This window comes from Equus asinus, chromosome 25, assembly GCF_041296235.1.
Source record: "Equus asinus isolate D_3611 breed Donkey chromosome 25, EquAss-T2T_v2, whole genome shotgun sequence".
Taxonomy (NCBI): Eukaryota; Metazoa; Chordata; class Mammalia; order Perissodactyla; family Equidae; genus Equus; species Equus asinus.
This window is the reverse complement of record NC_091814.1, coordinates 29,596,514-29,612,872: the sequence shown is the minus strand read 5'-3', so window position 1 is coordinate 29,612,872 and position 16,359 is coordinate 29,596,514. Positions and strand designations below refer to the sequence as shown.

The 16,359-nt window shown below is 37.6% G+C and overlaps 1 protein-coding gene across 1 annotated transcript in view; it reads right to left on the bottom strand.

The window, feature by feature from the left end:
- The window catches only part of LOC106835776 (apolipoprotein R-like), a 30,855-nt gene extending 16,911 nt beyond the window's left edge, over positions 1-13,944 (bottom strand). Inside the window, exon 1 of the mRNA XM_044758385.2 lies at positions 13,740-13,944. Coding sequence (XP_044614320.2) covers positions 13,740-13,824 — 85 coding nt within the window. The 5' untranslated portion in view covers positions 13,825-13,944. The remainder of the gene's footprint in view (positions 1-13,739) is intronic.
- Positions 13,945-16,359: the final 2,415 nt, after the last annotated feature.

Here is a 16,359-nt window from a genome sequence, read left to right as displayed (position 1 = left end):
CTGAAAGTCTCTGATTCACCAACTTCCTTCTCCCCAGGCTCTCTCATTCAACCAGGAGAGAGAATGAAGTACATGCTTAAAGTTTGTTTCCTTGTAGTCAGAGAACGATATTTAGCAGCAGAAAATTTTAATTGATCTTTTGTTGGGTTATATTAATACCAAACTAGCATCTCATGTAGCTTTACATACTCTTTATTTGTGATATAATTATTCAGCACATACTATGGGCAAATCTCGGAGGAAAATACAAAGATGAACTTATAGAGGAAGGAAAAATATTCCACATAAAACAAGGAGACGAATGCAACTGTTCTACTTTCTGGGGATGGGAGCAATCATTTCAAGAAAGAAAGTAAATGCTATCAATGCCGACAGTGAAAAAATAACGTTTCAGTGAAAATAGCCTGAGGTCTTAGGAAGAAGGAGAGAAGCAGTAATTTCTTCATCTTGAATAGTAGAAATTCAAGTTAATAAGGAAGCAGGCAGGAGACTGGAGGATCCTTCTTGGAAGAAACTGGACAGCAACAGAGAAGACACCAATAAACACTGATATTTGGGGATTCCTCTGAATTTGTTAGGGTATAAATTAAGCTACTGAAACTGAGGTAGAAGTTTGTATCTCTCTCATGCAACAGTCCAGAGGCAGAAGTTTGTACATTGGGTCCCTTCCTCTTTGTTTCTCCACCATCCCCTAGGGTGTTGTCCTCAACAGCATGGTGGAAGCTGGCTCACCAGCACCCTGTCAGCATTTCAGCCCTCTTAGGGCAAAAGAGGAAGTCGGAGGTAAGCAGCTTCCTTTTTAAGAAAGCAACTGGACAGTTGCACCCGTCCGGAGGTCGCTCCAAGGGAGATTCTAGCTGAGGAGCCATGTGCCCTGCTGATATTTAAAGGGGTAAGAGTAGTTTTCTCTTACTTAAAAGAGGTAGGAGAAAATGGATACTGGGAAACAATTAGCAGCCTCTGCTATAGCTGCCAATAAGAAAAAAATAGCTCACTGTCTGCTCTCTCCACGTACATACAACTTAAATCAGCTCATGTGGGTCTCACCCTGAAAAATGAACGTATAATATAGAATCATCATCAATAGAAGTTTGCAGAGACTAGAACTTCCAAATAAACGATTAGTAACATCCTCTGAGATACAGAAGTAGTCATTATATCCACAAAGAACAGGACAACTTTTTTAATAAAGGGAACATTTTATAAAATTAATAAAACAGAATACAAAGTCAATGAAATATCCCCAAAGAATGTGGGGGAGAGGTGAGACAGAGATGATAGCATAGGAAACAGAAGGAAAAATATAAGAAAATTATAGGATTGACAAACAGGTCCAACATCTGACCAGTAAGATATCCATTAAGAAGAAAGAAAAAATAAAGGAGAGAAAATTACTGAAGATACTATGACAAGAAAATTTCCCAGAATAAGGGAATATGAGTTTCCTTCTAGAAGAACAGTGATAAAGAAAAAGTTCTATGTCATCAGTAATAAAAATGGCTGCTGACTTCTCAATTGCAGTAGCGGAAACCATCAAAGACGATATTCTTTAAAAGTTCTGAAAGAAAATTATTTGTAACCCAGTTTTTTACACTCAGCCGAATTATCAATCAAGTAAGTATTCAGATAAAGACGGTTTCAAACAGACAAGAGCTCAATATTTTACTTTCTGTGTATCATTTTGTAGGCAGCTCCTTGAGAATGTATTCCAGTAAAATGAGGAAATAAATCAAGAAAGGGGAGAACATAAGCCCAAGAAGCAAAGACAGAGCAGGAAAGTGAGTATAAAGATATGAGAACATCCGCTCATGTTGAAGTATATGGCAGACACTGTCAAATTGCTGTCAATATCACCAGGGCTCTATCACTTTGGCACACTCTGCACAACTTCCAAAACCCAGCATCTGCTTATTTTGCTAAAGCTTTTTCCAGAGCCATTGAAGGCTACTCTGATGACTTGCACAGCAAGTCAAAAATACCAAGTAATTAACACCTCCCAGAAGCAGATCTTAAGATCCATAAGTGATGGAAGTTGTTTTATCAATACTGCAACTCTCTTGCCCTTTGAGTGGGACAACTCTCAGGTATGTGTTTGACACCCCTTCATAGTTTCCTCATGAGTTTAGTTTCCAGTCACACACGCAGACATGTGGCTTGACAATGCGCTTCTTCAATTCAATAATGTCGGTGTATAGGTCTTCCACCTTTTTGGTTAAATTTATTTCTAGATACTTTATTCTTTTTGTTGCAGTTGTAAATAGGATTGTATTCTTGACTTCTCTTTCTGCCAGTTCGTTATTAGTGTTTAGAAATGCAAGTGATTTTTGTAAGTTAATTTTGTACCCTGAACTTTGCTGTAGTTGATTATTTCTAATAGTTTTCTGATGAATTCTTTAGGATTTTCTATATATAGAATCACATCATCTGCAAACAGTGAGAGTTTCATTTCTTCCCTTCCTATCTGGATTCCTTTTATTTCTTTTTCTTGCCTAATTGCTCTATGTTGAATAGGAGTGGTGAGAGTGGGCACCCTGGTCTTATTCCTGTTTTCAGAGGGATGGCTTTCAATTTTTTACCATTAAGTATGATGTTGGCTATGGGTTTGTCATATATAGACTTTATTATGTTGAGATATTTTCCTTCTATACCTATTTTATTGGGAGTTTTTATCATAAGTGGATGTTGGATCTTGTCAGATGCTTTCTCTGCATCTATTGAGATGATCATGTGATTTTTATTCCTCCTTCTGTTAATGTGGTGTATCACATTGATTGATTTGTGGGTGTTGAACCATCTCTGTGTCCCTGGTATAAATCCCACTTGATCATGCTGTATGATCCTTTTCATGTATTGCTGTATTTGGTTTGCCAGTATTTTGTCGAAGATTTTTGCATCTATGTTCATTAGTGATATTGGTCTGTAATTTCCTTTCTTTGTCTTGTCCTTGTCTGGTGTTGATACCAGGGTAATGTTGGCCTCATAGAATGAGTTAGGAGCATTCTATCTTCTTCAGTTTTCTGGAATGGTTTGAGAAGGCTACATATTATATCTTCTTTGAATGTTTGGTGGAATTCTCCAGAGAAGCCCCTGGTCCAGGACTTTTGCTTTTGGGGAGGTTTTTGATTACTGTTTCAATCTCTTTACTAGTGATTGGTCTATTCAGATTGTCTATTTCTTCTTGATTCAGTTTTGGGAGGTTGTGTGAGTCTAAGAATTTATCCATTTCTTCTAGGCTATCCAATTTGTGGGCATATAGTTTTTCATAGTATTCTCTCACAATCCTTTGCATTTGTGCAGTAAGCAATGTAATTTCTCCTCTTTCATTTCTAATTTTATTTATCTCAGCCTTTTATCTTTTTTTCTTGGTGAATCTGACTAAGGGTTTGTCAACTTTGTTTATCTTCTCAAAGAACCAATTCTTAGTTTCACTGATCCTTTCTACTGTTTCTCTAGTCTCTATTTCATTTATTTCTACTCTAATTTTTATTATTTCCCTCTTTCTGCTGACTTTGGGCTTTGTTTGTTCTTCTTTTTCTAATTCTGTTAGGTGTAGTTTAAAATTACTTTTTTGAAATTTTTTTTGTTTGGTGAGGTGGGCCTGTATTGCTATGAACGTCCCTCTTAGAACTGCTTTTGCTGCATCCCATAAGAGTTGGTATGTTGTATTTTCATTTTCATTTGTCTCCAGGTATTTTTTAATTTCTCCTTTGATTTCTTCTTTGATCTAGTGTTTGTTCAGTTGCATGTTGTTTATTCTCCACATATTTGTCACTTTCCAGCTTTTTTCTGGTAGTTGATTTCTAATTTCATAGCATTGTGATGGGAAAGATGTTTAATATGATTTCCATCTCCTTAAATTTATTAAAGATTGCCTTGTTTCCCAACATATGGTCACTCTTTGAGCATGTTCCATGTACACTTGAGAAGAATGTATATTCTTCTGTTTTGGGATGGAATGCTCTCTATATATCTATTGAGTCCATCCAATAAACTGTATCATTTAAATCCACTATGTCCTTGTTGACTTTCTGTCTGGATGATCCATCTGTTGATGTAAGTGGGGTGTTGCGGTCCCCTAATATTATTGTAATAGCACCTATATTGGTGCTGTTAATTTCTCCCTTTAGGTCTGTTAAGAGTTGTTTTATGTATTTTGGTGCTCCTGTTTTAGGTGCATATATATTCATAAGTGTTATGTCCTCTTGGTGGAAAGTTCCTTTTAGCATTATATACTGCCACTATTTCTCTCTCATTGTCTTTTTTGTCTTGAAGTCTGCTGTGTCTGATGTAAGTAAAGCAACACCTGCTTTGTTTTCTTTGCCATCAGCTTGGAATATCATCTTCCATCCCTTCACTCTGAGCCTATGTTTGTCTTTAGAGCTGAGATGTGTTTCCTGGAAGCAGCATATTGTTGGGTCTTGTTTCTTTTTTTTTAAGTTTTTTTGCTGAGAGATTTGAGTAGAGAGAGACTGATAGACCAGAATAAATGTCAACAGAGAGTCCAAGAAAAGGCAACTGTAGAAGAAGCCATCTGTGCTCTGCCCGTTATCTCTACCCCTGCAAGCAGCCCCATAGTGCCACCCGCTACCAGTGTCCTTGTCCTCAGAAGTCTTCTCAGCTGACCAGAAGTGACTGTCAGATGTCCTGGGAGTCAATGCTGCTGGAGCAAGCCTCTACCAGTGAGGAAAGAGAGTTGGTGAATAAGTACCCCAGGTCCTCATCCTCAGGAAGACAAATCAGAATTGTATTACATATGCTTTCAGAAGGCAGCCAGCATAATTGAGCTCCTGTTAGCAACAACAATAATCCCCTCAATAATGCTCCCTCTTTAAGCTGTCCTTCCTTCATCTTCTTACCACCCTCTCACTAACCATGCTTTCTGGTGCTGCCAACCAAGGAAACTAGTTACCCACAAATCTTTGTCCCAGGGAAACCCAAATAAATATCAACCAAAATCAATTCCTAGTAGCAGGAGCAGGTAATGGCTTTTAAGACCATGGATAGATACCTTCCATGTTAAATAGGTTTCTCTAACAGTTCAAGCCCCTCTGTTATGTCTTAAGTTTAGTGAAAGCCTGCAACATGCTATTGCCTCTTCTGAGTATGTTTGGGGAAATTAAATGAAAGAGGGTCATTGTTAGCATAGGGTTCTGGGTTCTAGGGAAAGATGAGAAAGCCAGCGGAGCTGAAACATGAGTGAGAAAGAGATTTCAGAGTAAGCAGAGATGGAGGAAGTGGAGAGTGGAAGGAATAAAAGCCTCCAGAATACTCCAAGGTATAAAAGTGATTGATATGGGGTTTCTTCTAATGTGTGGGATAGTTTCTCAAGCCACTTTACTTTTCTATTAAGGGAAATAAGGACCAAATCATATGGAGGGCTTGGGAATACACAGGTGGCTGCCATGTGGCTTTCACATTTATGAGTCTTTCAGAGTTTGTTTTCTAAGGGTGGAATAAAGAGGTCAGGCATGAACATAAATCCCCTTTGTGTAAGGTAGAAGTCAAGAAGTAGCATTAGTGAGGCAAAGGTCAAGTGCATGGGGATTTAGAAAAGGGCATGACTCCTTTCAAATGGGGAAGAATGGACAAAGCTTTTTGGGTATGTTGACATTTAATCTGAGTTTTTAAGGACATGACTGATTTGGACATGTAGAGCTCTGGAATAAAGTTTTCAAGGGGAATATATTGGTGTATATGCAAATATGTATTTTCAAGGTCTTCACAGTAAAATAAAAGTATTAACTTAATGTAATGAGCTTGTTTAGGATCTTCATTTGGTGAGATCCTAAATGATCATGGAGACAAATAGTTTTGATATGTGAATATTTATTACAATGAATTTTGGTGCCAAAGGGATGGCAAGGTTGATAAACTGAAGTGATCAATACAGAATTGAAGGCAGCAAGTTACCTTTTTCTCCCTTTTTTGGGGAAAAATTACACTGATGTCTCCAGAGTGGATTTCCTTGCTTTGTCTGTTTCTAGTTCTGGCAGTTAAGTCTCCAGAGATTGGGTCATTTTCACATCCTCCAGGGTTGAGAGATAATGCATGAGTTTTCTGCCTGCTAACACTTGCTCACAGACTTCAGGGACCTCCTAAAAGTGATATGGGTGGTGAATGGGATTGAAAGCTCTCTCTCCAAATCACAAAGAGGGGTGCATACTGACAATGGCAGGACTACAGGATCATGTCCAAGACCAACTCCAACTGGTGGGTGAGCAGGAAAACTATAAAACACTTTGGGTCCCACCATAGTCTTCCCTAGATGGATATAGATTTGTTCTGAGACAGCTTCCCAGAAAGCCTCCATGGAGACATAGGCTATTTCTTCCCCCAAAATGGAACAACAGTATATTATATAGTCTAGAAAATTTAAAATTAGAAAGCAGTACTCTCAGGTCTATGAGACCCTCTTCTCCTTATGGGGCTCAGTTTTTTCTGCTGTCAAGTGAGAGCAGAGAAAATTGCTGCTCTTAACATATCAGAGTTCTTCAAGGAAAAAAAAGGAGAATTCCTTTGAATGATAAATGAATCCTGACAAGTCAGATCTCAACGTTGCTGGTTAAGACAGTGCTTTGGGGAAGGCACCATTTTTAGGGTTTCATAGCATAGGGACTCCTTTGGATTATGACATTCATCTACTCACACTTGGGCACCTTGGGGTACCAGGATCTGTTCTCTGAGCAAGTGATACTTTGGGGACCAACCATACCACAGCCAGAGTCACACTAGATGATGACATTTTCAGGTTCAATATATTGATCCTTATCCACAGAGAGCTTTCTATTTTCCATCTGTGATTTTAGACATAGCTACAATGGAAACACAATTTTAAGCAATCTGTAAATCTAAGAAAAAAAAATGAGTCTAGGTTAATAAAAATGAACTATATTTAAGTGCTGCAGTTTTTTCTTTCATTTTGATAAAAATATTCATTAACATATTTATTGAGCACTGAGTATGTATTAGACTTTGGGCTGGAATTTTACGTGATTGCCTCATTTAAGTCTCACTCAGCTCTTTGAAATGAGCACTGTTACTATTTCCATTCTACCTAGGAGAAATCTAGGAGAAAATGAGATGAAGAGAGGTCAAGAAACTTGTCAAGGTTATAAAATTTTTAATAATATGACAAGAAATTAAAAAGGCATGTGACCCCAGATTCTCAGCTATCAAAGCAACTATCCTTCATATCTTGATTCTAGTATGAAATTTTCCCTCTTGCCTATTATCCTTCTGTGTGTAATGGAGACAATGCTGGCAGGTAATCCATGGAGTTGTTGATGGCAAAGTGATATTAAATTTGTGTGCATGTAAAAATCAGACCTCATCTTGAGTCCTTCTGTCCTCATAACAGATTGGCAAACTAAGAGTCCCCCACCACACGCCTATATCATATCATGGGCAGGTGGTGCCCTGCACAGGGATTTGATGGAAATACCTGTCACTTCATGATGTTTGGAATTAGCCCCTGAGAGCCTACATTCATGCTAGAGCAAGTTTCCATGAAAATTTTCCTATAGGCCACAGCTACCATCACATAAATTGTACCACTTATAGAATATTTCTGGAAATATATACAAGAAAGTGGGAATAGGGGACACCTTAAGAAAGCTTAATTTTGTGCCGGAGAGAAAGAAGTAGGAGAGAGATGACTGCTTCTGTATGCCATTTGTATTATTTGCATTGGGTACCATCTGACTATAGTAATTACTCTAAATAAATCTAGTCAAATCAAATGTTTTCATGTTGCCACTGGTAGCAAAGAAACTTTACACTCAGTCCCCTCATGGCAGTTCCACACACTAAGCCATGAAATGAAAAGGGAGCTGGGGTTACTTTTACATTGAGGGAGTTCAGGTGCTTAGCACAAAGAACTGTAGGAGAGTCTGGTCTGTCTAACCAGAGCGTATCCTTTCTCACATTCATATATTGCCTCCTTTCTGAATAAAGCATATGACTGTGTTTGTGTAGGATGTCCATGGGCAACAATAGGAGGGAAACAGCAACCTTGACAGTGAGACATAAAAGTGAGAGTGTGTGAGCTTGCAGAATATAAAAAATAACACATCCCAGGATCTGCGTGGTTTGTAGGAGGCTTAATTCTGTCCTTTCATCTTCTCTGCCCATAGGATCACTTAGCCAAAGCCGAGATCTGTGCTGCCCTCCTGTAAGCCTCAGGCTAAGGAACTGTAGATAGTGCAAGTGGAATTACAAGAACTCAGATTTTGCTTCATTTCATTGACAAGTTCACTAACCTTTACACTGTTTAGGGACCATTTGGCATGAAGGCTAGATCAAACCCAAAGTCACACTGTACTAATGGTACACTCCATCGATTTAAGGCTAAACGCAGAGAAGTGCATCTGTGAGAAACTGTAAAGACGCTAAATAAATCCACAATCTCTGAGTCATAGCTTCCAGTCAAAACTGTCCATCCATCTTCACCAAGAATATACTTACTTTATCATAAAATATTTTAGAAAAGAGCTAATAGAAAGAATAAATATGATGACTTCCATGTTGAAATAATAGACATGATATGGTGCAGAGCACCTCTCTGAAAGGGAACGCTGTCAAGTTCCACAAACATGGCATAAGAAATTTAAATAAAACAGATCATCAAGAATGTCAGGTAAAATACTATACTGATGGACTACAGCAGTTACAAGTACTATCCTAAGATGCCTCCTACAGGCATGGAAAACATGCTGGCTTACTGTGGTAAGCAAGACTGAAATGTTGGAATTGCCATGGGAGATGGTAAAAGGAAGGATTAAATGACTCAGGAAAGTGAGCATACTGGAGTGGATATTCTATATATGCTGGAAAATCATATAACATAATCATAAATTATAATAACTTATAATCATAATTTGTGATTATGTTATATGAGAGGGCCTGAAGGATACACTTACCAAGGGCATAAGGGATTTTCAACAAGAGGAGTACCAATATCAAAGGCCAAAGCTGATGATAGGAAGACCATAAAAGAACAAGTTCTACTCTTAGTAATAGAGGTGCTCCATATGCTTTAGAAGCTAAGTAAGTGTAATCATCATGAGTGGCAAGGTAGACAACCAGAAGTGTCTAACAGTTATGAAGATGGTTAATAGAACATGGCGTTCATAGGGATGAAAATAGATGAGAAGCAGACAAAGATATTGCTCAAGTTATACCATAAAATAAAAACTCACAATCTCTTACTCAGTTTCTGAACCTGTGCCAGTTGTCAGATCTGGAGATCATTGAAGAAAAAGGCAGTTCCCAGGAGAAAGACACTACAACACCTTGGAAAGTATGTGCAGTAATGAGTCTTCCAGTCTTCCAAAAGAACCTATGTTATTTACATAGTTAACTGTGCATTGGTGAAAGGTGCAAACTAATCCAAGGATTAATGGACGTAGAGCCTGAGTTGACACTGATGGCTCCCCCATTAGACCACTTGGTGGTTACTTCCATTATCTTTGAAAGTATAATCAGAATAGACAAAACTGGTAGTTGGCACAACCCCCATATTGGGTCTTTGGCCTATGGGAAGAGAACTATCATATCCAAGAAGGCAAGTAGAAACCATTGATACTTCCGCTTTCCCCTTGAGGCAAAGAAGGTAAATTAAAAAAAGATATCAGGTGCTGAAGGGTAGGAGAAAAGGAGAAATTAGTGTTACTCTTAAAGAACTAAAGATGCATCCCCAGCATAACCCTATCTACTTCACCACTCTGTCTACTACAAAAATTAGGATTCTGGAGAATTATGGTAGACTATAGAAAACTCAACATTTTAGCCCCTATTGCAGCCACTGTACCGGATGTGGTATTGTTGCTAGAAAAGATTAATGTGTCTTTGGGTAAATGAGGCAACTGATTTATCAGAGGCCTTCTTTTCCGTCCCTATCAGAAAAGAAGGTCAGAAACAGTCTGCACACACATGAAAGGGTCAGAATCATACATTTGCCATTTTAGCCCTGGGTGATGGTAACTCACCTGCGCCTATATACTAGAGTCTGAAGATATCATGACCATTGGGACAGCCACAGAATATCACATTGACCCTGGATATCAATGGCATCATATTAATTCTACTGAATAAGCAAAAAGTAGCTAGCATGATGATGCTCCAGAGTACAGGAAGTAGAGAAGGAAGATAGGAAGTAAGTTCAGAAATGCAGATTCAAATAGATTTGGGTGTGTCTGTACTGCAGACTAAGGCATATGAACAAAAGGAAGGGAGAAAGAATAAATACCAAGAAACACAGGGTAATAACTCAAAAGTCTAGTTGATCTATTAGACGTGGCCTATTTTCACTGATTCAGAAAATGAAAGGAAACCAGGAATGTCAAGAGAATGAGAACAAACAATGGGGAAAAAAGAGAAGGTTGGAACTGAGGCAGTGCTTTTTAACAAGTTTGTCCACTCCAAGAATCATGCAAGGTATACAGATTCTTTTACCTAATTTGAAACCTTCCCTTAATACTCTCCATCACTTTGATATGAAAAAAATTCTAAAATAACGTAATTCCATAAGCTCTTACTCTGATCAGATGTTGGGGTTTTGGGGACTCCACATGCCATTTCCTTAGGGCAGCTGGCTTCAAACTTACATTTCTCATAACATGTATATGAAACCATGTCTCTGTAGGAAGAGACACAGCTATTGCCAGAACCACTTTTTCTCCCTTGAGTGATTTTGCCATTCTTCGGCTCTGCTATTGAGTAACATATCTCTGAAAAATAAAAAGTGAGGCTAATGGCTAGCAGAATCACCCTGAGGAGGCTCCTATGGCTGACAATCTCATTTCCATCTTTGGAAGATGTGACCACCAAAGAGAAACTGGGAAAACAGTGTCCCGAGACACTTGGAGTCTGCTCTCCCTGTCCCTGATTTGCTAAAGTACTCCAACCAGGTCATCTTCCTCCAACTAAAGAATTTCATAGGAGCCTCCAAAATGAGAGGTAGAATTAAACCTATACGAAAAGGTAAATTTTCAAAATTATTTAAAAGCAGTGACAAATAGCATCCATCTTCTTTCGGCTTCATTAAGACTGAAACCAAGTAATGAAGTTTCAGAATTGTATACTTTTTAGAAATAAAAGTTTAAAAACATTTATAACCCATAGATATTTAGAAGACTTTTTCCTGGCCTTTCTTACGGATATTTCAACCTTGACTATCACTATTTTCTTATATGAACCCTCTTCTGTAAGATAATTAATCCATCTAGCCAAATATGCCACTCACATCTCTATGTCTGCACCTGTACCAGTATCCTTTCTCCTACCTAGAATGTTACCCTTTTTCTCTATTTGCTACTAAAGACCCACTTGGTCTGTGAAGGCTTCTCTTACTGCCCAGCAAATAGTTATCATTTATTTCTCTGAGCTTCTACAGCAGTTATTATGAAGAGATTATATATCCTATCCAACTATTTATTGAGATCTTACTATAATCTAGACATTGTGTATACATTATTTATGTATACTATGACACAATGTACACCATACATAGTATATGTATACTATGTATCCTGTAGATAGTATGTATACACAATCTAGACTTTTCATATATCATCTCAACACCAATCATCACAACACCCCTGAAAGACACACATTATCATCTTCCTCACTTTTTCTATCAGGAGATAGACCCTTGGAGAGGTTAAGTATCTTGTTCCAAGTCAGGCAGCTACTGAGTGGCACAGACAACTGAGATCTCTCTTGCTCAAAAGTCCATATTCTCTGTAGCTTCAATCTACATTCTCTAGCAATTATTTAACAGCTAATTTATACTATTTATATTTATGTTTTTTTCCCTTTCGAGAGCAGGGAACATGTCTCAAGTATCTTTGTGTCTTCACTGTTGACATTACAGGTCCAAAATAAATGTCCCCTGTCTAGGGTTGGAAAATGAAATTTTCTAAGCTCCAGATCAAAACACATCATTAGAAAATGCCCTTTTATGAATTAACGTAACAAACATTTATGTAAATTGATACCTGTAAGGCTATTCAGCATTATTTAGAATATGAGGCTATTCAGGCTATTCAGAATATGAGGATTATTCTTTCAATACTGTAAGGAAAATGTCACAACCACATGAACAGCAAAACCACAATATCAATCAGTTTATAATTAAGTATTCAAAGACAAGGAATGCCAACAAGACAGGTATAAAAAAGAAGGAAAGAGAAAACCAAGACAGAAAGGATAAGATACATCCTAGAGGGGACTGGAAGCATATTTTAAGGTTTGGATAAACATTTCTTTGACGGGTGAGATACTGGCAGGCATTTTGTCTTGGAGTGATGATTTGAACAAAGGCTTAGAGGCAGCAGAAAATTGTTACTGAAGGATGAAAAAAAGGCAAGCTCAGAAACCGGAGTGAGACATATTTGGGCATATCTTATGCTGAACAAGGACCACAGGTAAGGTGGGAATGGAAGAAGAAGGGATAAATACAAAGAAGCCTGAAGGAACCATGACAAGTTTCTGTGACTGGTTGGATATAATCTACCTTCACTGCCTCATAAAGGAAGAGGAGATCTGGAAGGCCACAGAAGGCAATGAGAGTGTTGGGATGGCGTAGAGCTTTGGAAGAATAACAGATTTAGCCATTTCAATTCTTAAGAGAGGAGATTGACCCAGGATATATGAATTCTCTCACCTAATCTTAAAATTTCCCCTAAAATATCCATCATTATGATGCAAAAACTTCCAAAGTAAAATATTTTTGTACCTCTCTTAGTAAAACAAAACTGAAGTCACTCTGTGATTTTAAGAAAATTCATAAAGCCTGAATAGCATGAAGTCATTCTGGGGACTTAGAAATTAATCTTGACACAGGAGGACAGGGTAGCATTTTGGGACTCCACATTCCGTCTGCTTGGCATGTAATCCTTATATTGTCAGAATTGGGAAAATACCCGATATCACATGAATAAGAAACAGTCTCCATTGAAATAGACATAGCTGTTGGTGAAATCTCTTCTCTGTTGCATGATTTTGTCATTCTGTGCAAAATTCTCTATGTTAAATGCTCTGACAGTGGTATAAGGGATATGTACGTATACATTTAAAAAATAGTCTTAGAAATTCCTTCCTTTAAGGAAGAAATCATACCAGCAAATCAATAAGAAATGTCACTTTTATCGCCATATTTCCATTTATCAACTAAAACAATTACTCTTATCTGCATTTATAAACAGCTCTACTCTAGAGTGGGCTGCAAGTTCTTGCAAACCCTCTCAGTGCTCATTGGTTAGCGACAAGTATAACCTAATTTGAAATACAATACCTTACACTTATATAATATTTTCAGTTTATACAGAGCTTTGTAATTTTACTCTAACAAATTCACTCATTATTTGTAATAACATAAAATTTTACTTTCTGGATGGCAAAGTTTTCTACTCAATCATTAATGCAATAGGAAAGTAAGTAAACCTATAGAAGAATTAATTCTTTAAGAATTTAGGAGTATCCATTTAAATATAATACATTAATATAAAAATTAGAAGGATTTTTTTTTTGTGGCTAGATCAGCTCCTCATATTTTGGTTTCCAAGTAATTATAATCTACATCAGAAGGAGTAAAACTATTCAAATATCTTTCTTGATAAAATACTTCATTGCACTTCCCCAAAGTTGTACTGAATTATTGCCATTTGTTTATATATCAGGAATTCTTCTGCATACCTTGGCTTAAACTCTCCCCTCTTTTCTATCACCTCTGTACTCACCACACAGGACAGGTGGGCATTGCAGTAGAGACAAGACCCCAAGGAGGCACAATGCAGGGTAAGTTCTCTGCATCTTGAGGGACATGGTGAATAGTCTCAGAGATGTAGCACTGTGGCTCAGCGCTTAGCTCTCAAAAATAAAGAGGAACACTTCCCAGAAAGTAGTGGCTGGATTCCTCTGTAATACTGATGACAACACAATTAAATTTCAACTTTCCTGAAGAGGAAGGAAAGCAAATAAACACACCATGTGGTTGCTTAATTTTATAAAGAGGAACTAAAATAAAATCTGAGTAGGTCAGATAAAAGAGATAATTTAAGTGATTTAACAGAACATTATTTTTTTAAAAAATTTCTGCTTATTAACGATATTCCAAACTTTTATATAAATCATTGCATTTAATTTCTTAAAGCAAACCCAAACATAGGTATTACAGCCACACTTTACAGATGAAGAAAGTGATTCAGAAAGACTGAGCATATGTCCCAAAACGTTTCTCAGCAGTAGCCACATCAGATTCTGAACCCAAGTCTGATCCAAATCTCAAGCTCTTTCCACTATAACAAACTAATTTCCATTTAATGAACTCAGACTACAAAGGTTTCTTGTGCAGGATCCTGAACCTATCATTTAGGAGACCATGCCTGAGAACATTCTGCTTTTTACTATTATTGAAAAGACCCCAGATGACCTGCTCTATAGGGAGACCAAATCTCTATATGATCTACTGAGAATTAGCCCCGTGGCTTAGCCACAGTTCTCAATAACTCAGGCCTCAGTCTCCACATATGTTTAAATAAGGGTTTGAGACTAGAATGAGTTCTGATATTTTCAGTTCAGAAATTCTAAGTTTGTGCAATAATTGAGAAAAAGTGAAAAAATAGGTATTTATTGTCTTAAATATACAGGAAGGGCAGGAATAAGGTTAAAATCTTAAGTGATGAAACTCTATTCCTATGGCCCAATTCACCATGAAAAGATCACATCAACATCTATTGAATGAACCAAATGCCTGAGTGAATAAGAACTCGCTATTTGCCTTAGCCTGCCAAGAAGCAGTCCTTAAGATAAAGATTTGAGTGCAAGAAATCTATCTGAGAGATGCTCCTAGAATGCGTCATTAAAGGAATAGGGACATTAAGATTGAAGGGAAGAAAATGAATACAGCTTGCATTAGTGAGCAGGTTACCTCTGTGGGCAACTGAGGCTGGATCTCTTAGGGAACCTGAGGTGGTGAGTGTAGAACACGCCTCAGACATATCCTACCTGGAACAAGAAAGCTGGCATTTTTATCTACCAATGTGCATATGTCAGGGAGGCCAGCAGAACATTTGACTTCCCATAATGGAGGACACAGTGATTTGCCTATCAGCAGTAGATTCTTGTCTGGATTCAGAGTTATCATCCTGCGGCCAGGCTTCTACCAGCCAAATCACCTGTGGACTTATTGACTGCCTTATTTTCTGTCACGGTAGGACATGCAACACTGCTTCTGATCAAGAAATGTATTTGATAGTGAAAAGTAAGTCAATGGACTGATGCTCCTGAAATTCACTGGTCCTACCTTGTATCCCATCCCACAGAAACAGCTGACCTTATAAAAAAGTAGAGTGTTCTATTGAATGCTCCATCAGAGGAGAAAGAATACCTTATGAATTTGGGATATTGATCTATAGAATATAGTATGTCTTCTAAAGTAGTGGCTGATAATTGGAGCTACCCTCAGTGGCCAGACTAGTGAGACCAAGGACAGACATCATGCAAAGACAGACACACCAGAGGAGCCCCAGCCATTCTAACCTCCAGCTGATTGACTCTTCCCAGGTCAGGTACTAGACATGTGAGTAAGCAAACCTTCAGATGACTCCATCTCACAGTCTTTGAGTCACCCTAGCTGATACTGAGTAGAGCAAAGTTGTCCTCAGAGAGTCTTTCCCAGATTGCAGCTTTATGAACAAATCAATTCTGTCATTTTAAGCCACTAAATTTTGGGGTGGTTTTTTATGCAGTTACAAATAACAGTAGAGCATTCTCTACATTAATGGGAAAAAATGTTTTTCGTAGCCTCAGTAGATGCAGAAAAAGCACTTGGTAGAATTCCACTTCCATTTGCCATTGAACTGCAGGTCCTATTCACGGAAATAAGGTATCAATAATTTGATAACTAGATACATAGACAGATAAATAGATAGATAAATAGGAGGCATGGAAAGGAAGGCAAACTGTTACTATTCACAGGTGGCATAATTAAGAAATTAGAATTAGCAAGTTGCCAAATACAAGGTCAATAATAAAATCCAATTTTGATATATACAGTCAACAAAGTTATTTAAAAAGACATTTTTGTAGAGATATAATTTAAAATTCTAGGTGCCTAGGAATAAATCTAATGAAAGATGCATAAGAGCTCTTCACTGAAAGCTAAGGAGATAAATAGATCTAAATAAATATAGAGAAATACCATATTTATAGATTGGAAGGCACAGTGTCATATAGATGTCAGTCCCTCTCAAACTGACCTATGGATAAGATGCATCCTAATAAAAATTTCAGTAAGACTTTGATGGAAATTGACAAGTTGATTCTAAAATTCATATGGAATATGAAGGATCCAAAGAT